The following is a 23642-nucleotide window of genomic DNA, read 5'->3' as shown; positions in this document are numbered from 1 at the left end:
CCAGACCAAGTCAAAACTGGCTTCAGAATCTCTAGCACAAGGAAGAAATCAGTAAACCATGCATTTTGAAAAGATTCAAGGTATTGAAAAGCAGAGCAAAAACGTTAGGAGTGTATATAAAGAATTCAGGCACAGTGGTCCATAAGGTCCTCAGGGCTTTGCAGGATACCCTCTCCATGAAAATTCCTGAATGGAAAATCCTGCACGGCCCACTGATCTCTACGATCAGAACTCAGGTTTGTGGTTGCAGAGCACGAAGCTCCGTGGTCAATGCGCAAGTTTATGAAATCTGCCTTCAAGTGTTGACAAGGTACCTGAACCAAATTGATGCATCCTAGAATCTCAAGTAATTGGGTGAGGATATTTAAGTTGCTTTGCTTATTAACTTTAAAGGTGTGTTTTATGCTACAAATGTTCCATCGATGTAAAATGGTTTGGACCAATGCTAAATATGGGTAGTGGAAATCGGGCGAATGGATTCTGAAGCCAAGTGGAGGAGTCTGGTTCCAGTGTCAGTTTGGACGCCGACTTCAACCACTTCAGATAAATGCTACAGTTGTGATGGAATGGCTCCCCAAGAATCTATAAATATATGGCTGCAGGATACTTAATGTAATGAGGCATGAATCAAAGAATTACAGGCCAGCTAGCAATTGTCAGTTGGGCGAAAAATGCTTAAAAGCATTTTGTAGGACACTATCAATGTTCATTTGAAGAATATTAAAGCCATAAATGATAGTCAGTACATTATAACAACAATAGATCCCACCTCTCAAAATCTACAGGAATTCTTTCAGACCTGAAGGGCTACGGGGAAAGGGCGGGGGAGTGGGACTTGCTAAAGTGCTCTTGCAGAGTGCCGGCACAGGCTCAACAGGTCGAATGGCCTCCTATTGTGCTGTACCGATTCTAAGGCAACCAACTGACACAATGTAATCAGATTTTCCCAAGACATTTTATAAGGCGAACTTAATAAAGGATTCCACATCTGAGGCTTTTAAAGAAAAGAAAATTTGGTGGAATTAACAGGAAATTAAGCCAGCTGGATTCAAAATGGACATGGCACTAGAAATGCGAGGCGATGATGAACTATAATCAGATCTAGAAACAATTAGGAATGGGCCTGCATATGGCAGAGGCCATTTAATGTAGATAAAATGGAGTGTTATGCATGTGGGTAGGGCTAATGCCATATCTCATTATGGAGGCAATTGCAGTTCTACAATGGTTTTATTTTGATCCAAGGCTGTTTATTAATGGCTTGGAAGAGGATACATCTGGTAATATCAAATTAATTGAGGACATTCTTTATCAACCAGTTTACAATTTTGCTACAAATAGCACACAGAAGGAATCTTCCCTCACTCTGAAAGGAGATGTAGCTGTAACCTAGAGGTGAGAAAGCAATATTGCAAACTGGGGATATAGTTTCCTTTGTTCACTATTTTTAGCAAAAGTAGCTGAGAGTATAAAGCAGGGAGCTCCCCTTTACATTCATTTTCATTTTCTTATTTATTTTTTTTTTTTAAGTGGAAGGAATTCAATACTTCCTTCAAAAGGAAAACGGTGCAGGGCTATGGGGAAGGAGCAGGAAAGTGGAACTAATTGATAACTCTTTCAGAGATCCGGCACAGGCACGATAGGACAAATGGACTCCTTCTGTGCTGTACAATTCTATGAAAACACAAGCCCTGATTTCTCCTCAACACAGAAGTTCATGGTTCAAAACCCTTAGCTGAGGATTCGGTTTGTGATCAAACTTTTAATCAAATTTCTAAAAAAACTCAAGGTAGAATTCATCTTTAAAATGTTTATATTATAGTAAAATGTGTTTTTAAATGTATTAATTATGTGTATGTAGCATTTTCAACATTGAATGCAGTAAAACGTCTATCTACTAATGCCTTCCATGAAGAAAATGCAAATCCTTTTGGCAGACAATAGGTTTCCCACGGCAATATCTCAACAAATTAGAATAGTCAATACAAATAGATGTCACAGAAGCTCCCACAACTATAACCAGTGGTAGTCATTATCTGAGCAGTCCCACAACACACAACCCTCCCTTTCCCACCCCGCAGATGCTTTCACACGGCATCCATCTAAACGCGCAGACAACCCTGAGGCACAAATCCAGATCATAGCAGTTGGCAATCAGGCCCTCACTGCTCGAGTTAGCAGGCTCCCTTGTCCATTTATGAACGGAGCTCTTTCATGTGTCCCGCTTCAAATGTTTTCTTTCCAACTCCCTTTACCCACCCATCCACCGCCTCCCCACCACCACCAACACCACCACCACAATTTTTATAACCTAACTTTTTAAACTGCTCTCTCCGTCACCCTAACCTACCCCCTACCTTACTGGCATTCCATCAGAGGTCTTTCTCCCCCCCCACAATCCCCAATCCCACATAATTCAGCAGCTGGAGAGAAGAGTGCAAAATTATTATGGTTTATTCACACAAAGGAGAGAGTCGAATATGAAAGCAACTTCAGAGTCAGTTTTGCAGTGTCACAATGGTCTCCCACTGATACCCGAACTCACCTCCCCAGTTGTTTTCATTTAAGTATCACACCATATGCAGCCTTGGCCTTTGATTGAAAGCACAGGTTCAGGCAACAGCGATGCAGTGTGCCCATGTAACAAATGGTGTTGGAAGCAGATTTTAAAAGAAAAAATAAGCGATAAATATTCAGTTAAGGAATGAAAGGTGAATGTTCAAGTCAATCTACAAATTTTAGCTCTTGGTCATTCATCGTGAGAGTAACACTCTGTCGCATGCAGATGTACAGTCCCTATCGTCTACAACACATACAACAGTTCTTCACTGCCATCTGCAGTCAAAGTCCGAACACTACATTTTTTTTTAAAAAGGAACTAGAATGAGAATATTAACAGAAGATGGCCATTGAGTCCATCACATCTATGCCAGCACTCTGAAAGAGCTATCCACTTAGTCTCATTCCCGTGCCCATTCCCCATATTCTTTTACATTTTTTTCAAATATTTACCCTTCTTTTTATTGATTCTGCTTGCACTGCTGTTTCAGGTAGGATATTCGATGTTTTAAAAAAAAAATTCTCCTAACCTCTCCCTTCACAAGATATACTTAATTAATAGAGCCTTGGATCGGATAAGCAATTGGTTGCATTCTCATTGGCAGAAGATGGCTATTAATGGTTGTGGTTCTGCATGGAGACTGGTTACGAATGGAGTCCCGCACGGATCAGTGTTAGGACTGTTGCTGTTCATAATCTTTACTAATTACCAGTTTGAAGGCAATGGAGGCAAGTGCTATAACCTTGGATGAGAAAAGATGACTACAATCAGGTCGAGATGCATTGAGGACATGGGCCTGCATATGGCAGATGTACTTTGCTATAGATAAAATGTACTGTTATGCACGTGGGTAGAGTTAATGGCAAGCAGGTGTATACCATGCAGGGTTCTGAACTGAAGTCTGTTGAGTAGGAAAGAGACCACTAAATCTCTATGCATGAATCTCTAAAGGTTACTTGAGCTATAACGGCAAATGAGGATTAGGGGGCATCGGTTCCAGTTACAAAAGCAGAGAGTTAGATTAGATGCTAAGATGTACTACTTTTCACAGAGAGTTGTAAACCTTTGGAATAAGTTAACAAAAGCCTGTACACATTATTTCGAAGACCTCAGTTTTCAGATAAGACGTTAAACCAAGACCTCATCTGACCTTAAGTGGACATAAAAGATCCCATGGCACTATTTTAAAGTGCAGGGGAGTACTGCTGCACGAACATTTATTCCTCAGCCAAGATCACAAACAGAAGATCAGCGTTTGTGGGATCTTGCTGTGTGCAAATTAGTTGCCACGTTTCCCTACATTACAACAGAGACTCTACACTTCAAAAATTGGCTATAAAACACTTTGGGATGTTCTGAGGTCGTGAAAGGCACTATAAAAATGCAAGTTCTTTCATGAATGTGCAACGTTGAGTGTGAAGAAGTACTTTATTTGATAGAAAGTTGTTCACTATACAATGACACAAGAATTCCAGAGAATGGGGCGAGGCCCTTTTACCAATAATGGAGCAAAGGAAGGACAGATAAAGCGAGACGGGAAGAAAAACAAACACATGCTGCCGCCAACCCCGCCCCCCCCACCACCACCCCTAAACCTCTGGAGCTTGTGTAATATCTTTAACCCTTGTATTGATTCTATATTTTCATACACAAAAGACAGATGGAATGAATGGCGCCAACAAAGGAAAGAAGAAACCACTCGGAAAGAAAAGGCAAAGAATCCTCAAAAAATTAGATTGTATGATCAAATAAATAAAACCTCCTGGGATATACATTAATTGGGGATAGTTAATTTTGATTGAAGGATGAGACCCATTATCTGTCCCATCTTCAATTTCCCCCAAACACACACGTTATTGCTTCAATAAGTGTGACTGCATTGGCTTGTCGTAATTTCTAATTTAGCCAATTGTTTAGTGGAACCAGCTATGGCGAGAAATTAATATTTTATTGGCAGCAGTGCATTTACGTTTTTGAGCAGCCTCAGAGAGCACCCCCCTTCAAACGCACGCGATTTAACGGAGAACATAAAAGAGATAACTCACCATTTTCAGGAACAATCTTTGGGCTGCCAGTACCATTCTTGATGTGATTTACTTTGATGGGTTTTGCAGAGAACGCGAATTCTTCGCCAGCTGGAACTGGTTTCTTCTTTCCTTTCCTCTTTGGAGGCTGTGGCGAGGTCAGCGGGTACACTTCACTTGTGGTCCCTGTTGAACGGACTTGCCGATCTCCCTGTTAATTCAGTAAATCCCGGTGAGATCTATACAATTGAGTAGTCATTTCACCTCTGGCTCTGTACTAATTTTTAAATAAGAATTTCTATCTATAAGGATGCAAATTATTAAATACTTTTTACACCTAGTTAGAATGATTGTATAAAGTGTTATTTTCCTCCAGAGAAAATGCTAAAGGATTGAGAGTTTCCTTTTAGTCCAATTATTAAACTCAGGAATATAAGAACTTTTTGGAAGAGGGAACAGCCCGCTAGGCCCGAAAAGCCCTTTTCATTTCATGCACTTTTATTGCAAAATGCTACAGGCTAACATTTTAAAATGAGGATCAATTGGACTTACTCAGCTGTCCATTAGTTTGGCATATCACTCTGTTTTGTAGTTTTGAAAAACTTAGCTATTAAATACATTTTGTTTGGAAATATACCTGCCACGCACTTTAAATAGCATAAAATCCACTATCCAACTGAGGTCCAGAAATGGCTCATGTCTTAAATTGTAATAACATCGATTCTACAGAACACCTATGGCAAACTACAGCTCTCAATAACCATTAGATTTGGGCGTCTTGGCAAGGACAAGATCTATTCCTGTCCTTAGTTGGCAAAAATCGGTTTAATACAATGGAGTGGCTTGCTAGGCCATTTCAGAGGGTAATTAAGAGTCAACTACATTGATCTGGGACTGGAATCACATATAGACCAGACCAAGCAAGCACAGTGTGTTTCATTCCCTAAAGGGCATTAGTGAACCAGTTGGGTTTTTGTGACAAAATGACAGCTTCATGATCACTTTTACTGATGCCAGCTTTTTATTTTCCAGATTATTTCTTTTTATAAACAGAATTCAAATTCTCAAACTGCCATGGTGGGATTTGAACTCGCTCTCTCTGGATTCATCATCATCATAAGCAGTACCTCGGAATCGAGGAAGACTTGCTTCCACTCCTGAAGTGAGTTCTTTGGTGGCCTCTGGATTACTAGTCCAGCCAACTACTGTTTTTGTGTACAGAGGTCTCGGTTTGCATACGGCATTATGGCATGCTCACATTTCTGGGTATGACTGGTTCATGCATCGTATTTATGAGGGCTCTGATTTTTTTTGTATGTGGGGGGCTCACATTTCTGTACAATTATATGAAGCCCACTCACAAGGGGCGACATGTGTATCCAGCCTACAATTCCAAAAGCTTTACAATACAATTCACAGAGAAAATCAAAATTATCTTAACTGATTTGTTAAACAACAACTTGGGCCAATTCATACAGACTGTGGGGGAGAAATTGGAGTCGTTTGCACCCTCGAGATGGCGGTGCCACACTTTAGCGGTGGCAGTAACTGGTAGCGCCCTGCTGTGCCACCAATGACTAAGTCATCACCGTGCACAGCGACCCGTTTTCGCCCCGGAGCAAAAATTCGGGAGCGCCCCCTGAAGCTGTGGTGGGTGATGGCAGCGACAGCTTCAGGGGGTGTGTACCGGGCTGTAAGCTTCTAGTTAAAGGAAGGGGAGGTGGCGTGGGAGAAAAAAAAAAATCGGCCAACTTACCGGTCGCGGCCCATTGCATCATGGAACGCGGGATCGGTGCCGCGATCTGGCAGCCCAGCACTCCGCTGGAGTGCCAGGCTGATGCCACGGCATCCCACTCCCCAGTGGTCCAGGTAGGGACCCGCAGAGTCGGCAGCTTGGCCCTCCCCTTTAATCAAGAGGAGGGCCCTTTCTACACAGCATCGCTACACGTCCCAGCACATAGCGCTACGCCCTTTCAGTTTGCTTCCACCCCACCCCCGCCCCAAATTGCAAGTGGAGAGCGTTATTTTGCGCTCCACTTGCTCTCGAGGTTGGTATCCCCAACATCGTGGGTGGGGTGAGACTTCCACGCCTGACGCAGGAACTCCCACCTCATGGCTGTTACCACCCCCAAACGGGGCGCTATGCAATTCCGCTTTAAACCTGGCAAAAAGAAAGCAGCCTTCATTTTCACTCCAGCTATTTTATATATAAAGAAAGAAATTCCTTTTTGTCACATTTCCCATTACAATATAAAAAAAAGAATAGCGATGGAGAGGCAACAAGGAGGTTCTTTGCTGAAATAGAACTCCTTACAGACCAGCGCTGGTCAGGCTTATTTTAGATCATCGTAAACCAATTTGAACTCCCACAAATTTAATGACATGGATATGCAGAATGGTTTATGAAGCCAGCAGCTTTAATTTATGAATAATTAAACAGGTTTAGAATAATTCCCCAGTTAGAACATTCACTGACCCATCAACAGCAGAAATGAATTAAACAGAGATTTTAAAATAAAAGGATACCACGAGACCCAGAAAGTTCTGATTTAACTCTCCAAGCACTGAACTGCTACACTGAAAATCACATTTTCGAAATAAATACTTCCCCCCCTGCTAGTTCCTACTGATGAATCCTAAAATCTGAAATGACAGATGAAACATTACCTTATCTAATGAATTTGAATAATTGGTGGAAGATAAAGCCACAATCTTGGAGGAATTCATCACAATTATATTACTGAAATCCAGTTCAATTTTATGCATGTCAGCTCACAAAACATTAGGATTGGATTTTTGAATTGCAGGAGTAATCAACTCCGAAACTAGGATCTTACATCTAAACTCAAGGAAACTACGTAGGTATGAAGTGAGAGTTGGCTAAGGTAGATTGGGAAACTACATTAAAAGATATGATGGTAGGCAAGCAATGGCTAGTGTTTAAAGAATTAATACATAATTTACAACAAACATACATTCCTTTAAGGCACAAAAACCCCCAAGAAATGCGATCCAACGGTGGCTAACAAGAGAAGTTAGATAGTATTAGATCAAAGGGGTTATGGGGAGCAGGCAGGGAAGTGGACCCGAGTCCATGATCGGATCAGCCATGATCGTATTAAATGGAGAGCAGGCTCGAGGGGCTGTATAGCCTACTCCTATTTCTTATGTTCTTAAAGGAAGAGGCCTATAATGTTGCCAAAAAGAGCAGTAAGCCTGAGGTTTGGGAGAATTTTAGAATTCAGCAAAACAGGACCAAGAAATTCATAAAAGGGAAAATAGATTATGAGAGTAAATTAGCGAGAGACATAAAAACAGACTGTAAAAGCTTCTATAGGTATGTAAAAAGGAAAAGATTGATGAAAGTAAATGTGGGTCCCCCTACAGGCTGAGACAGGAGAAATTAGAATGGGGAATAAGGAAATGACAAAGAAATTAAACACAGAAGAAGACACAAAAAACCTCCTGCAAATAGTGGAGTATCAGTGGTCGAGTGAGAATGAGGAACTGAAAGAAATTCGTAATAGTAAAAACAATAGTATTGGAGAAATTAATGGGACTGAAAGCTGATAAATCTCCTGGACCTGATGGCCTACATCCTAGGCTTTTGAAAGATTTGGCTACAGAGAGAGTGGATGCATTGGTTGTGATCTTCCAAAATTGCATAGATTCTAGAACGGTTCCTAAAGAATGGAAGGCAGCTAATGTGACCCCCAATATTTAAGAAAGGAGAGAGAGAGAAAACAGGGAACTACAGACCAGTTAGCCTAACATCAGTAATAGGGAAAATGCTAGAATCTATTATTAAGGATGTGGTAACAGGGCACTTAGAAAAGAATAATAGGATTAGGCAGTCAACATGGATTTTGAAAGGGAAATCATGTTTGAAAAATTTGTTAGAGCTTTTTGAGGTTTGTAACTAGCAGAATAGATATGGGGGAACCAGTAGATGTGATGTATTTGGATTTTCAGAAGGCATTTGATAAGAGGTTATTGAACAAAATTAGGGCTCTTGGGATTGGGAGTAATATATTAACATAGATTGAGGATTGGTTAATGGACAGAAAACAGAGAGTAGGAATAAATGGATCATTTTCGGGTTGGCAGACTGCAACTAGTGGGATACCGCAAGGATCAGTGCTTGGGCCTCTGCTATTCACAATCTAGATCAATGATTCAGATGAGGAGACCAAATGTAATATATCCAAGTTTGCTGATGATACAAAGCTAGGTGGGAATGTAAGTTGTGAGGGGGATGCAAAGAGACTTCAATGGGAAATAGACAGGCTAAGAGAGTGGACAAGAACATGGCAAATGGAATATAATGTGGAGAAGTCATCCACTTTGGTAGGAAAAACAGAAAAGCAGAGTATTTTTTAAATGGTGAGAGATTGGGAAGTGTTGGTGTTCAGAGGGACCTGGGTGTCCTTGTACACGAATCACTGAAACATAGAAACATAGAAAATAGGTGCAGGAGTAGGCCATTCAGCCCTTCTAGCCTGCACCTCCATTCAATGAGTTCATGGCTGAACATGCAACTTCAGTACCCCATTCCTGCTTTCTCGCCATATCCCTTGATCCCCCTAGTAGTAAGGACTTCATCTAACAAGTTAACATGCAGGTGCAGCAAGCAATTAGGAAAACAAATGGTATGTTGACCTTTATTACAAGCGGATTTGAGCACAAGAGTAAAGATGTCTTACTGCAATTAAATAGGGCCCTGGTGAGACGCACCTGGAATATTGTGTACAGGTTTAGTCTCCTCACCCAAGGAAGGATATACTTGCCATTGAAGGTTCACCAGACTGATTTCTGGAATGGGGGGATTGTCCTATGAAAAGAGATTGAATAGACGAGGCCTATATTCTCTAGAGTTTAGAAGAATGAGAGCTGATCTTGTTGAAACATACACAATTCTTTCAGGGCTTGACAGGGTAGATGCAGGGAGGATGTTTCCTCTGGCTGAGGAGTCTAGAACCAGGCGTCACAGTCTCAGAATAAGGGGTCGGCCATTTAGCACTAAGATGAGGAGAAACTTCTTCACTCAGAGGGTGGTGAATCTCGAATTCTCTACCCCAGAGGGTTGTGGAGGCTCGGTTGTTGAGTATATTCAAGACAGATGGACAGATTTTTGGATATTAAGGAAATCAAGGGATATGTGGATAGAGCAGGAAAGTGGACTTGAGTTAGATCAGCCATAATCTTAAATGAATGGCGGAGCAGGTTCGAGGGGCCGAATGGTCTACTCCTGCTCCTAATTCTTATGCTCTTATGTTCTAAATGATAAATCAAGTACCTACTGTCCAATGCGATAACATGTTTTCTCAGTTTTTGTGAGTGAATGTATATCACTAATTGAAAATGTTTTATATTAAAATCACTGTACTTAATAGCTTTGCAATATGATAATGAGGCACTCGACCCTTATAAATTACTGGAATGGTATTTCTACTAAACTAAACTGTTAGAAAATGGAAAAGAACCAAGAATTAGTGGGGTTAAATTCAGGAGTGCGACCCTCCCTCCCCCCCGCCACATTGGCCTGGCATAGTGTTATACCCCTGTGCACAAATGGTGAGGTCTGAGGAGCCCCGGATACTTGGCCTGGGACCCCATTATAACGAAGATACCGCTGAGAGATGAGGCAGCATCCAGTAGATGATCCAAGTTTGGGCGCTGCTCTCAGTAAGTGGATCAGGAGCCTTGTGATGCCTGGTTGTCGGAGACGAGGGAAGAGGGCGGGTGATCGGGGAGGTCAGAGGTCAGGAATCTCGGGACTGGGAGCGTCAGCGATTGTGCTGAGTACTTACGTATTTCTTATTTATGTGATGCTTAGTGTTGGTGCTCCCTGAGGCAGCCAGCACTGGGAAACTAAAGTTGGAGAAAGGATCTGAAGTAGGCGTTTGATCCCTTATTTGCTTATGCAAATGGCCCAACACCTGCTTCAGGCATGGGTGAAGAACCAGTGGATGTGATGCATTTGGACTACCAGAAGGCATTTGCAAGGTGCCACATAAAAGGTTTCTGCACAAGATAAAAGTTCACGGGATTGGGGGTAATATATTAGCATGGATAGAGGATTGGCTAACTAACAGAAAAGAGTCGGGATAAATGGTTCTTTCTCGGGTTGGCAATCAGTAACTAGTGGGGTGCCGCAGGGATCAGTGCTGGACCCCAACTATTTACAATCTATATTAACGACTTGCATGAAGGGACCGAATGTAACATAGCCAAGTTTGCCAACGATACAAACTTGGGAGGAAAAGCAATGTGAGGAGGACACAAAAAACCTGTAAAAGGACATAGGCAGACTAGGTGAATGGGCATAAATTTGGGAGATGGGAATAATGTTAGAAAGTGTGAGGTTATGCACTTTGGCAGAAAAAAAAAAATCGAGGTGCAAGTTATTATTTAAATGGAGAAAAATTGCAAAGTGCTACAGTATAGCAGGACCTGGGGGTCCTGGTGCATGAAACACAAAAGGTACAGCAAGTGATTATGAAGGCCAATAGAATCTTGGCCTTTATTGCAAAGGGGATGGAGTATAAAAGCAGGGAAGTCTTGCTACAGTTATACAGGGTATTGGTGAGACTCGAGGTGCTCAGTGCCCTCCTGGATGCTCTTCCCCCACTTAGGGCGGTCTTTGGCCAGGGACTCACCAATACCCTGTATAACTGTAGCAAGACTTCCCTGCTTTTATACTCCAGCCCCTTTGCAATAAAGGCCAAGGTTCCTAGAATACGGTGTACAGTTTTGGTTTCCATATTTAAGAAAGGATATACTTGCTTTGGAGGCAGTTCAGAGAAGATTTACTAAGTTGATTCCAGAGATGAGGGGGTTGATTATGAGGAAAGGTTGAGTAGGTTGGGCCTCTACTCATTGGAATTCAGAGGAATGAGAAGTGATCTTAACGAAATGTATAAGATTATGAAGGGGCTTGACAAAGTGGATGCAGAGAAGATGTTTCCACTGATAGGGGAGTCTAGAACTAGGGAGCATAATCTTAGAATAAGGGGCCACCCATTTAAAACTGAGATGAGGAGTAATTTCTTCTCTCAGGGTTGTAAATCTGTGGAATTCCCTGCCTCAGAAAGCTGAGGCATCTGGGTCATTGAATACATTTAAGACAGAGATAGACAGTTTCTTAACCAATGAGGGAATAAGGGGTTATGGGGAGCGGACAGGGAAGTGGACCTGAGTCTATGATCGGATCAGCCATGATCGTATTAAATGACGGAGCAGGTTGGAGGGGCCGTCTGGCCTACTCCTGTTCTTATGTTCATTCTGGTCGCCATGTTATAAAAAGGACAAAGGCACTGGAGAGGGTCCAAGGATGATATGAGAATGAAAAGGTCATACCTATCAGGAAAGATGAAAAGGATAGACCAACTAATGAAAGGGTTGATAGGGTAGACGTAGAGAAGATGGGGTAGAAATTCAGCCCCGCCAGAAACCTGGCGCACCTACCGTTTTCCAAGTGTTTTTCCTACCATGTCAGACGAAGTGGACTCTTGATCGATTTTCAGCTCTTTGGCAATTATTTTGGAGCGGACCGGAAGCGGGGCAGTAAGTACTGCAGAGGGGTGGAAGTGGAGACGGGACAGAGTCTCTGCCGCCACCTATCAGCAGCAGAGCGGAGATGAAGTCACGACGTGTGTGCGTTACCACGCTCTTCCCTTCACTTAAAGGGGAGAGCCTTTGGCATTCAGAAACTTTGGTCCACTGGGCCACCAGGGAGGGTTTCATCATGGCCAAAGGTCTGGCACCCAAGAGTGGGTGCCTCAGAGAGCTGTGGAATCTGGTTAATTGAATACATTTAAGACAGAGATAGACTTTAATGGCCGCCATGCAGCTAAGTCCCACACACAGAAAACAAGATGCACCGCCAGGAAAAGCTGTCGGGGGCACCGCGCGGCAGATTTATGATTTTTCAACCTAAATTTTGCGGGAGGCGTGATGGAGATGTGGGAGATCGGCGGTGCATCCTTTGATGACGCACTTAGGATGACTGGCAGCGGCGGGGCAGAAGTGGGGACCGCCAGAAAAATCCCCGAGGTGAATTTCGATCGTGGCGGCCATTGGACCGGAAGTCGGTGGCCACTCGACTCCGCTGCCTGGCTGCCACTTTCTGGCGGTAACGGGCCTTTCTGGGAGGCTGAATTTCGGCCCCGCTGTTTCAATTTGTGGTGGAAAACAAAGCTAGGGCCACAAATATAAAAATCACTAATAAATCCAAGTTATTGAATAAATTCAAAAGAAACTTCTTTACCGAGGGAGTGGTTAGAATGTGAAACTCACTATCACAAGGAGTAGTTGAGGCGAATACCATCGATGCATAGAAACATAGAAAATAGGTGCAGGAGTAGGCCATTCGGCCCTTCGAGCCTGCACCGCCATTCAATCAGTTCATGGCTGAACATGCAACTTCAGTACCCCATTCCTGCTTTCTCGCCATACCCCTTGATCCCCCTAGTAGTAAGGACTAAGTAGTAAGATGCATTTAAGGGGAAGCTAGATAAGCATGAGAGAGAAAGGAATAGAAGGTTATGCTGACAGGGTTAGATGAAGAGGGGTGTGTTGTAGATTCTATGTAATTTTTTGCTGGCTAATATTTAGTCCTCAACCAACAACACTAAAACAGATTACCTGCTCATTATCATATTGCTGTTTGTGGAACCTTACTGTGTGCAAAGAGGCTGCTGCATTTTTTACATTACAACAGTGATTACACTTCATTTGCTGTAAAGCACATTGGACATCCTGAGGTTGTGAAAGGCATTATATCAATACAAGTTCTTTCTTTGCTTTAAGGCAATGCATCAGGCCAGGATGGCACTAGGTTTAATAACTGTCAATGCCACGATGGTTCAACTGAGGGAGGAGAAAGCAAGGGACACAAGAACTAGTGTCAGTGTCCCTCGATTGGAAAAGGGATTTGTTATGTATTTAATCCCTTGTAACCTGCATGTTCGGCACTGCGCGTTTAACTCAATTGAATCAATTTAAATAGTCATGCAGGTTTCCCGGCCCAATTAAATGGAGCAGGTCTGATGACATCACCGATGACTCGTTTTCAGTGCAGATATTTAAAGCCGCCTTGCAATCATCTCATTTGAAGGTTACTGTAGGAGAGATCAAGGTGTTTGTAAAAACTACAAATTGTTGCATAATATTGAGATTTCTATGGGTCATGGAGACATACAACAGAAGGCTGCACCAAGATTCTCACATCTCCCTGCAAGTGTTGACAGAAGGCCCTCTTCCCTGCAGATGGCCGTGAAAGACCAGCCAAAGACACAGAGGGCATGGTTCGAGATTGCAGAGGTAGTCAGCGGCAGGGATTTGGTGAGGCGGATGTGAATCCAATAATCGCAAAAGATTCAATGATCTCAAAAGGTCAGGAAAGGCGAGTGCAATGCCACATTCACCTACATCCTGATGTGCGTGTCACCCCAACCCCATCACTCTATCTTCCCAAGCCTACTCCTGCACATCACTCCTCACACCAACCTGCCTTGCAGATCCACCCATCCCTCACTGTCTATGCACCTACTCACATTCCCATCAGACTAACCACCACTGACACTCGCCCTCGTCCTAATACAATCACAGCAAGTAACAACACAGAAGGAGGCCATCTGGCAATATCACACCACTCCTTCATAGTCACTCTCTACAGATGTAGCCCATCTATTTCTTACACTCATTCCAAAACTCTCAAATTTCTCTTCTTTCCCTCCTTGCAGGAGAAGAGAACCCAAAACAACAGGAAGAGGCAGAGAACTGGAGATGGCCCTCCAATATTCACAAATTTGACTCCAGCAAGAAATCTCAGGAGTTGCAGAGTTGCTGGGAAATGGAGAGAGGGAGACCTATCACCTGGTGAAATAAGTAAATACCATACAGCCACATGGCAGACAACAGTCACTCATATGTGACTGATGTAGGCAGCCAGTGAAATGTCATCATGTGCTTAATGGTAACATTGCACATTCTCATAAGACTTCTAATTCATCTCTTTACTCTCTCACAGGTCCATCAAGTGCCCCCTCCCCACTGTCTAGCCAGAGGAGGAAGAGGACTCCTCAGAGGAAGCTCCAGTCTCCGAGGGTGCATCATCAGCAGATCTATGCGCACCCAGCACCAGTGCAGATAGGCACCTCGGTGGGTTCTGAGAGAGATAGAGTAGTGTTGTAACCTGGTGTCTCACACATCACAAGTGAACAGCAGCAGATGGTGGAGACAGGGATAGTATTGGAGAGGCCTCGCCGGAGGGCGCTGTCATGTATTCTACATGGCTACTGTTGGTACTATCACAAGGTGTGCCACCAGAGGGCACAGCAGTGGGAGACTTGTAGGTTACCTGTACAGGTGTGCCTGGCCTAGTATAAAAGGCAGGCCACCAGGTGTGATCCTCACTCTGGAGTTAACTAATAAAGGACTAAGGTCACTACAGTTCAAGCACAACATACTGCCTCGTGGAATCATTGTTAGAACATAAGGGCACAACAGGCGCAGAACACTCCAAGCTCTGCTGAGCTGCTGAACCTCAGCAGGGGGGGGGGGGGTGCCTTTGAGAGAGGATGATCTTGGAAGAGCAACAATTGCACGAGGCTCTGGCAGTTTTTGCAGCTGCGATGTTTACGACTACTGTATAGAGGAGTCAATCTCCAACATGAGCACCACCATCTCACAGGCGATGGCGACAATGTGCTCTCCCATGGTAAGGATAGCCACCTGCATGGAGCAGCAAATGCACCAGTCCAAACGACAACATGCTTGCTGTGAACAACAGATTGCAGACTCACTGACCTCATCTCGAGGAGGGATACTAACATAGGCTTGGGCGTTCATCACTCCACTGATGTGCAGCAGGGTGCTCGCCAGCTCCTTGCTTGTAGGGAAGTACAGGTGGCCCCTGAGAGGGATGATGGTGAGAGGGGACATAGAAGTGGGGGGCTCTGCTTAAAGCGCTTCCACTTCTCCCCCGTAGCCACCCCCTCAGTCAGAGCCCCACATGCTGCCTCGGATCCCAATGGCCGAGTCTGCCCCTGCACAGTTGCAGGAGGAGCAGGCTTTAACGGAGCCCTCACACGCTCCAAAAACCCTGAGGGCGTCCGCCAAAAGTGTCAAAGCAGTCACAGCAGGGAAGTGAGCAGCCTGTCTCTACCTTTGCTGAAGCCACAGGGGTTGCACCTCGCAGAAGCATGCGTAAATGAAAAGAGACACAATCCTGGATGCACAAGAGTATGCACATTGGTTATATTTATGACGCACATAAATTTATTTCTTTGCACAACTTTCCCGTCTTGTCCATTTTTGCTTGCTACCAGGGACGCTTGGGAATGCTGAGACATTACTTAACCTCGAGTAATGGATATTTGGGTGACAGGAATGGCTTGGTCATTGTAGGAATAATTTGTGGTGTTTTAGGGATGGGGGTGGGGATAGAGTTAGTACAGCATCTGGGAGCCGTATCGGTGCACTGGTGCAAATTACGTAAATCTGGCCATTATGAGGCCATCCTTGGCTTCCCGAGCAGCAATGTGCACCGCTGCTGGAGCCATCTCCACCTCAGAATCCTCTTCCTCCTCCTTTTCCTCCTCCTAAGAGGCTATGCGCTCTGCACCTTGCTCCTCCTGTAGCTCCAATCTTTGCTGCTGCACCATGTTGTGTAGTGCATAGCATACAACGATGATTCTGGAGACCCTGGCTGGTGCATACTGAAGGGCTCCTCTAGATCTGACAAGGCATCTGAAGCGCATCTTCATCATTCCGGTTGCTTGCTCTACGACGCATCTCGTGGACATGTGGCTGTCATTATACTGCTCCTCGGCCTCATTGCCTGGCCTCCTCAAGGGTGTCATGAGCCATGTCTTCAGTGGATAGTCCTCGTCTCCAAGCAGCCAGCAAGTAAATCTGTTTGGAGGTGCGAGGAGCTGAAGGAGGGTGGACTGGCACAATGTGAAAGAGTCATGACAGCTGCCAGGGAATCTGGCGCGCACATGCATGATGATCTTCCTATGGTTGCAGAAATTGGTGCATATTGAGGGAGTGGAAGCCCTTGCGGCTCACAAACACTCCTGGGTGATGTAGGGGTACCTTGCTGACCACGTGTGAAGTTCATGATGCTTTGCACCTGTGGGAAGCCAGCCAGAGCTGCAAAGCCGAGCGGACGGTCAGTAACACTGACTTCATCACTGGCAAATTGTACATAAGTGGCTAACTTCTGAAACATGGCATCAGTCACCTGGGTGATGCATCTGTGGCCAACCAACTGCGAGATCCTGCAAATGTCTGCTGCAGATCCCTGGAAGGAGCCAGAGGTGAAGAAGTTGAGGGCAGTGGTGACTTTGGCAGCCACTGGCAAGGCACGTCCACCAGGTCCTCTTGGCAGCAGGACTTGTTCCAACAAGCTACAAATATCTGCGACGACCTGATGAGATAACCTGAGCCTCCTGAAGCGCTGCTCCTCAGTCATTTTGAGGAAGTTCATCCTCTGTCTGTACACCCTGTGTGTCTTTGTATGCGGTGCACCCCTGTGCTGACCCTCTCTCTCCTGTGGAGCATCAGGTCGTTGAGAAGGTGGTTGTGGTTGCTGCTGCTGGTGTTGTGGATGCTATGGTGGTATGGCTGGTGCTGAGGTTCATCCTAGTCCGATTCTGAGGTCCAAGATGGCAGGTAAAGTGGAGATAGAGGCACAGTCCTCCAATATACTGAGAATGACTGACTAGCAATGTGGCTTCCGAGGGTGCAGAAGTAACCTGCAAAGTCCTGAAGGCTAAATCTCTGCAGCAAGAGCCTGTCCCTTAGGCAAGGAGGCAGGTGTAATGTATTAATATTTGTGTGTTTTTTCCAGCTGTCATTTAATGAACTCGCACAATGGCCGCTGAGTTTCCACTTCCCTGGATAGGCAAGGTTCCTGAGATACGTGAATCATGTGCGCAACAGGTTAAAGTCAAAACCAGAGGTTAAAAAGCCAGTTAAGGGTCTATAAATGAGCAGTTAAGTACTTCAATGAGGTCGCCCGTCTAGCAGGTCCGTGGCACGCCTCGAAACGCGCCAGACTTAAATGCAGAAGTCGGCAGGATGACAGCAGATACCCGATGCACTGTCAATTTCTGCCCTTTTAACTGCTAATCCGCTCCCAAACCCACATGCTCTGCAAAGGGAAAATTCCAGCCATTACCTGTGTTTTGGGAGTCAATCCAACAGATGTTTTTGTTCTGTAGCAGTTTCACCATAAATCCTAGTCTATGTGCAAACACACTCTTTATACATTTTATCATCACTGTTCATCATATTCAGCATCCTGCTCCAGCAGCAACTTCCTTTTACACCCAGGCTTTACCTTATTATATGAAGAAAGGGTGTCGTGCTTAAGGAAACTGATGCTTTTTGCTGAATTAACAATCATAGTATCCTTGCAATTTATATTAGTAAGCACAAGTTACCCTATCACACAGCACATTCTTCCTGAAGTCAATTGTTGTTCAACAGAATGGATCATCTTAGGAACCGGTCAGCTTCCACGTCTGCCTATCTCATCTTGTAGTGCAATAAGGTGGCAGCTTTGGCTCAGTGGTAGCATTCTCACCTCCTAGTTAGAAGGTTATTGGTTCAGGTCCCACTCCAGAGGCTTGAGCAAATGATCCCGGCTGACACTCCAGTGCAGTACTGAGGGAGCACTGCACTGTTGGAGGTGCCATCTTTCAGATGAGACATTTGTTGAGTCCTTAGATGCTCTAACAACCACTCCACGAGGCAGTGTGTTGTACTTGAACTGTAGTGACCTTAGTCCTTTATTAGTTAACTCCAGAGTGAGGATCATACCTGGTGGCCTTCCTTTTATACCAGACCAGGAACACCTGTACAGGTAACCTACAAGTTTCCCACTGCTGTGCCCTCTGGTGGCACACCTTGATATAGTACCAACAGTGGCCATGTAAGATACATGACATCACTCCCCCCTGAACCTTCAGTGCAAATCGCCTCTGCATTAACTATGCGCTGAGCTTAGCTCTATATGGGTTCTGTCTGGTAGACCTCTAGTGGGCCAGCACAACCTTGGGTGGGTAGTTGGTGCAGTAGCGTGCTGATGGTTGCTGTTTATGTGTGTGTGTTCCTCACCACTCCATCCTCCCCCCTCCCACGTTGGTGTGGCAGGGGCTCCTGGCATTCATGTACATACAAGTTCAGGTAAGTGGGTTTTGCATTTTTTTTGTGTGTTTCCGTGGTGCGACAAGAGCGTTAGGTGCCTTGTCGATGCGGTGACCGGTGCGTGAAGACAAGCTAGTTCCGGAGCTGCTGGGTGGTGTCCCTGCAGTCCGGTGGCGGTTCAGTGCCCGGTGCTGGCAGAGGGAAGCTGGATGGCTCGCGTAGCCTGCTCTCGGGGCTGTTGCCGTGGTTCCTAGCGTCAGGCAGGTTCACAGATGTCTGTGACCCCCCCTGTCCTTTCTTTACACCTGGGTCCCAGCTGCTCCGAGGAGTTGTCGTCTAGCAGTACACTTTGAACCGCTGACTCGCTAGCCTGAGCGTTGCTTGGTTTGAGATCCTGACTGGTGCTCATTTCCTCTGGGGAAACAGTGGTGGGTGACCCTACATCTAGGGGTATGGCCTTAGTGCAGTCTGCTCCTTCAGGCTCGTGGCAGTTGGTGCCATCGGTTGCCTGAGAGATGGAGCCGACCCAGGGTATGGTATCACCACCGGTGCCTTTGCCCTGCTGAGGTCGCTTGCTTCACAACTCGTGTGTGTTGGCTGCTTGTGGCCACACTTCGTGGTACATGACTCTGGTCCCCGGGACGCAGGCTACTGCATTGGGTAGCTTGCTGGACCTGTGTGCACCCGATGGGTGTCTGTCCGCTGCATTGGGAATCCTGCATCACACAGCTTTTCCTTACTTATGATGGACACTCTAGGGGTCCAATCACAATCACGCGACTTTTCCTCGTTGGATGCATATGCACAGTTCAAATCATCAATTACACATTGTACATAATCGCATGACTTTACCTCGCTGGTTGCATGTATACAATGCCGATTATCAGTTACACATTTTACATAATCCATTACACTGTTAGTCTCCAACTTACAATTCTTGTTACATTGTTTAATTGTGTGGAACTGTCCCTTTAATTGTAGTGGGTTGCCAGCCTCCTTTAAGGGAGCCTTATTTGCTTTACCCCAATTCGCTTCTCCGTTTGGTGCCACGTGTTGCTCCATCAGCGCTGCACCTCGTGGTCTGGCCGCAGCCATCTTTGTCTTCAGCGCATCGCCTCGTGGTGCGGGCGCCATCTTTTCTTTGTCCACGATGTCGACTGCGGTGATCCTCTTCTCCCCGGGTTCTGGCTCCGCAGTTGGAAAGTCATTGCTGGATCCGATTTTCTCCCTCCTGAGTCCTGCCACTGGAGCCTGGAATGTGCGTTCAGGTCGTCTCAGCTGGATCATCTCCACGCAGTCGTGCTGAGCGGTCTGCTCTCCGGTGCCTCATCCATCCTCAGGTGAGGACTTGTTTTGCCTCTGAGCGCAGAGGGCTTCCATCGCTGGAGGGGTGAAGTCTTCCCACGTCCACTGGATCTTCTCCATCCACCTTCTGCCGAGCAGCGTTGGTCCATCACCTGTAACAATCCAACTTGTGCACCACGCCATCATGGAGTACCTTTACATTCACACTACCAGCGACTGGGATGACTTCATTGGTGTAGGTGCACAGTTTTGCCTGAACCGGGGCCAACTCAAGTCATTCAGCCGGATTGTCCCACAGCCTCTCAAAGGCTCCTTGATTCATTACTGACTGGCTCACCCCCGTGTCCACTTCCAAGAAGACTGGACTTCCCCTCTATCTTGACTTCCATCTTCAGCGGGGAGCACTCGGTGGTGCAGGTAAACATGCTATGTACCTCCCCGTGGGACTGGGCTGCCTCTCTGTCCAACAATTCATAACCCACGCTGGATTCATGGCCATCTGCGGACTCCTCCAACACAACACAGTGAGTCCTATTTCTCTTGCACATGCGCTGGAGGTGGCTCTTTGTGCCGCAGCCTTAGCAAACGTAGTCTTTAAAACGGCACTCGTGAGCCCTATGATTCTCTCCATAATGCCAGAATGGTGCTACTCGATTAGCCCCCCTCAGCGGACTCGGAGTTAAGGGACTCGGGGGCCTGTTCTCTCTTCCCTGAGAGGATTCGCGCTCTGCAGTCCAGCTCCTGAACGGCGCCACTCTGTGCATAGTACCTGCTGGTTTGAGTCCTGCGGGTGAGACATTTGCCTAGAGCCGCAGGTCAAGGTCATGAATGCCTGGCTCACAGAGATGGCCTTCTGCAGTGTGACTGTGGTATCCGCCGACAGTAGCTTATGAGGAAGGCCCTCGTGGCCAAGTCCAATGACAAAAATATCCCACAGCGCTTCGTTAAGGCGTGTGCCGAACTCGCACGGTGCCACCAGCCTCTTGAGGTCTGTGGCGTACTTCGCAACTTCCTGGCCTTCGGACCATTGGTAGGTATAGAACTGGTGTCTGGCGGTGAGAATGCTCTCCTTGGGCTTGAGTTGCTCCTGGATCAGGGTTACGAGCTCCTTGTATATAACTCGGTCGTTGTCTTCGCTGGTGCCAGCAAGTCCCTGACGAGGCCATAGACGTTGGGCCCACAACTGGTTAACAGGATCGCACGACGCTTATCAGCCAGTGTGGCCGGGTCGTCTCCTGCCAGGACGTTTGCTGTGAAAAAGTGTTCTAGCCTCTCCACAAAGGCATCCCAATCATCACCATCGGCAAACTGTTGCAATGTACCAAGGGTAGCCATTTCCACGTGAAAGTTCGTATTCTCGTCGCCAGTTGTTGTGTCCTTCGATGCTCTAACAATGACTCCACGAGGCAGTGTGTTGTACTTGAACTGTAGTGACCTTAGTCCTTTATTCGTTAACTCCAGAGTGAGATCACACCTGGTGGCCTGCCTTTTATACTAGGCCAGGCACACCTGTACAGGTAACCTACAAGTCTCCCACTGCTGTGCCCTCTGGTGGCACACCTTGATATAGTACTAACAGTGGCCATGTAAGATACATGACATCATTAAACTGAAGCCCTGTCAGGTACATGGAAAAGGTTCCATGGCCCCATTCAAAGAGGAGGTGGAATTCTCCCCGGTGGGCTGGTCAATATTTATTCCTCAACCAACATGACTAAAACAGAATATCTGGTCATTATCTCATTACTGTTGATGGGACCTTGCTGTAAGCCAATTGTTGGCCATGTTTCCTACATTACAATAGTGACTACATTACAAAAGTACTCACTGGCTGTAAAGCACTTTGGGACATCCTGAGTGTTATGTTTAGAATAACTCCACAAGACTGAGTACTGCAAGCTTAAACTGATGTGACCTTAGTCTCTTTAATAAAACTCCAGAGTGCCAAAGCAGCATGGCAGACAACCTTTTATACTCGCTTGCACGGGGTGTGCAGGTGACCCTTGGGCCTCCAACAGGTGTGCCCTCTGGTGGCAAGTCTTACACAGTTATAGTGTTTGCATACATAACACTGAGGTTGTGAAAGATGCTATATAAATGCAAGTTATTTCTTTATTTCATTGCAAAGACATCCCCAACCTGTTTTTCCAAACTTATCTTCTAACCACAGACGCCATTTCCTTATTTATTCACTCTCAGTCAAAAACCATCCATACAAACCATTTCCTTACAGACAACTGCAAAACACTAAGCACTGATTAGTTACATTAAGACATTGTGGGTTAAGGATCAGATTATCATGTTTGACATGTACAAAACAAAGCCTAGGCTAGGAGTGGTGGTAAACGACAGAGCTGGGGGTGATTAATGAGGGAAGCCCAGCAATGTTAAACTAGAAAATTCTCTCATCAATCAACCCCGCCACAGGATTTCTGCTGCTGTTCCAATTAACCCTTTCCATGCTGGTCTATTGCAGCCTCCATATCTAATAAGGGAATCCACTTTTTCCACTTCATTGACATAACTCAATGACCCACCATAACTCCGAAGGAATGGTCCCACTCCACTACCACTCCTACCCCTCTCCATCTTACACATCAGCAATTTCCACCTACAGCATGCATCAGCGCCAATCCCCCGAAGAAACAGTAGTCGCTTGGAGCCAGCAGCAGCAGTGAGGGACAGGTGGAGACAGAAGAGAATCAGTGCTAACTGTGTTGGGGGGAATGGGAGGGGAGGAGAGCAGAATTCCAGCATGTACTGGATTTGTGGGGGTGGGAGAAGTTGGGGGGAGGGAGCGAGTACCAATATTAACAGAGCAAAAATGTGAGGGGGAAAGAATGGCAATTTAAACTGGGTGGGGTGGGGGGGCGGGGGGCAGCAGAGGTAAGAGAAGAGTGCCAGCACAAACTGGGCACAGAGTGAGAGGAATAAAAGTGCTAGGGTGAAGTGGAGGGACGAGGACAGAGAAGAGAGTGTCAGAGTGTCACTGTGGCAACCATAGAAACAGTTCATTAGGTTTAGTAACAGAAAGTACCAATGTGCACAGTAACCCATGATTGCACCATGACTAATGAGGGAAAATCTTTGTAATTTTTGGCACAATTTTCTACTATACAAGTGAAGGGATGTGGGACACATCTGCCACTTAGATTATGCTGATCCCATGCCCTGCGTTACTTTTAATTTAACAACATGCTTTATACCTATATTCAGGGCTGTTTTTGAAATTTATTAGTTTTGAGGGCAATGTCAGATTTTCTGAAGCAGTTGGTCAGCCTTTGCTAGTTTTCTAGGCTGGTATGCATAAAGTCTTCAGGTGAGTGATGATAAAACCGGGCAGGAAAAAAAGACAAATGTCATAATAGAACACACACAAGTAGATTTTCCAGGCTATGTGAAGACCAGGTGGGAGTTGGGCACAAAAAGTTCTCTGCACACACAAACATGTGGAAATGACGGAAGGAAAAAGACCTACTGGTCAGTCCAGTCTGTCCCACACAGTTGTGATACTTTATGCATCACAATACATACACTCCCCTCTTCACCCGGAGCCATGTAACCTCATGGGAGAGGGAAATAAAAAAGATAAA

The 23642-nt window shown here is 45.5% G+C and overlaps 1 protein-coding gene across 1 annotated transcript in view; it reads right to left on the bottom strand.

Moving 5' to 3' along the window:
* LOC139264338 (doublecortin domain-containing protein 2-like) overlaps positions 1–23642 on the bottom strand; it is a 331073-nt gene that overhangs the window by 168950 nt on the left and 138481 nt on the right. Inside the window, exon 7 of the mRNA XM_070880624.1 lies at positions 4619–4795. Coding sequence (XP_070736725.1) covers positions 4619–4795 — 177 coding nt within the window. The remainder of the gene's footprint in view (positions 1–4618; positions 4796–23642) is intronic.

Source organism: Pristiophorus japonicus, chromosome 5 (genome assembly GCF_044704955.1).
Source record: "Pristiophorus japonicus isolate sPriJap1 chromosome 5, sPriJap1.hap1, whole genome shotgun sequence".
Lineage (NCBI taxonomy): Eukaryota > Metazoa > Chordata > Chondrichthyes > Pristiophoridae > Pristiophorus > Pristiophorus japonicus.
The sequence above is the reverse complement of the archived record's forward strand: the minus strand, read 5'-3'. Positions and strand labels throughout refer to the sequence as shown.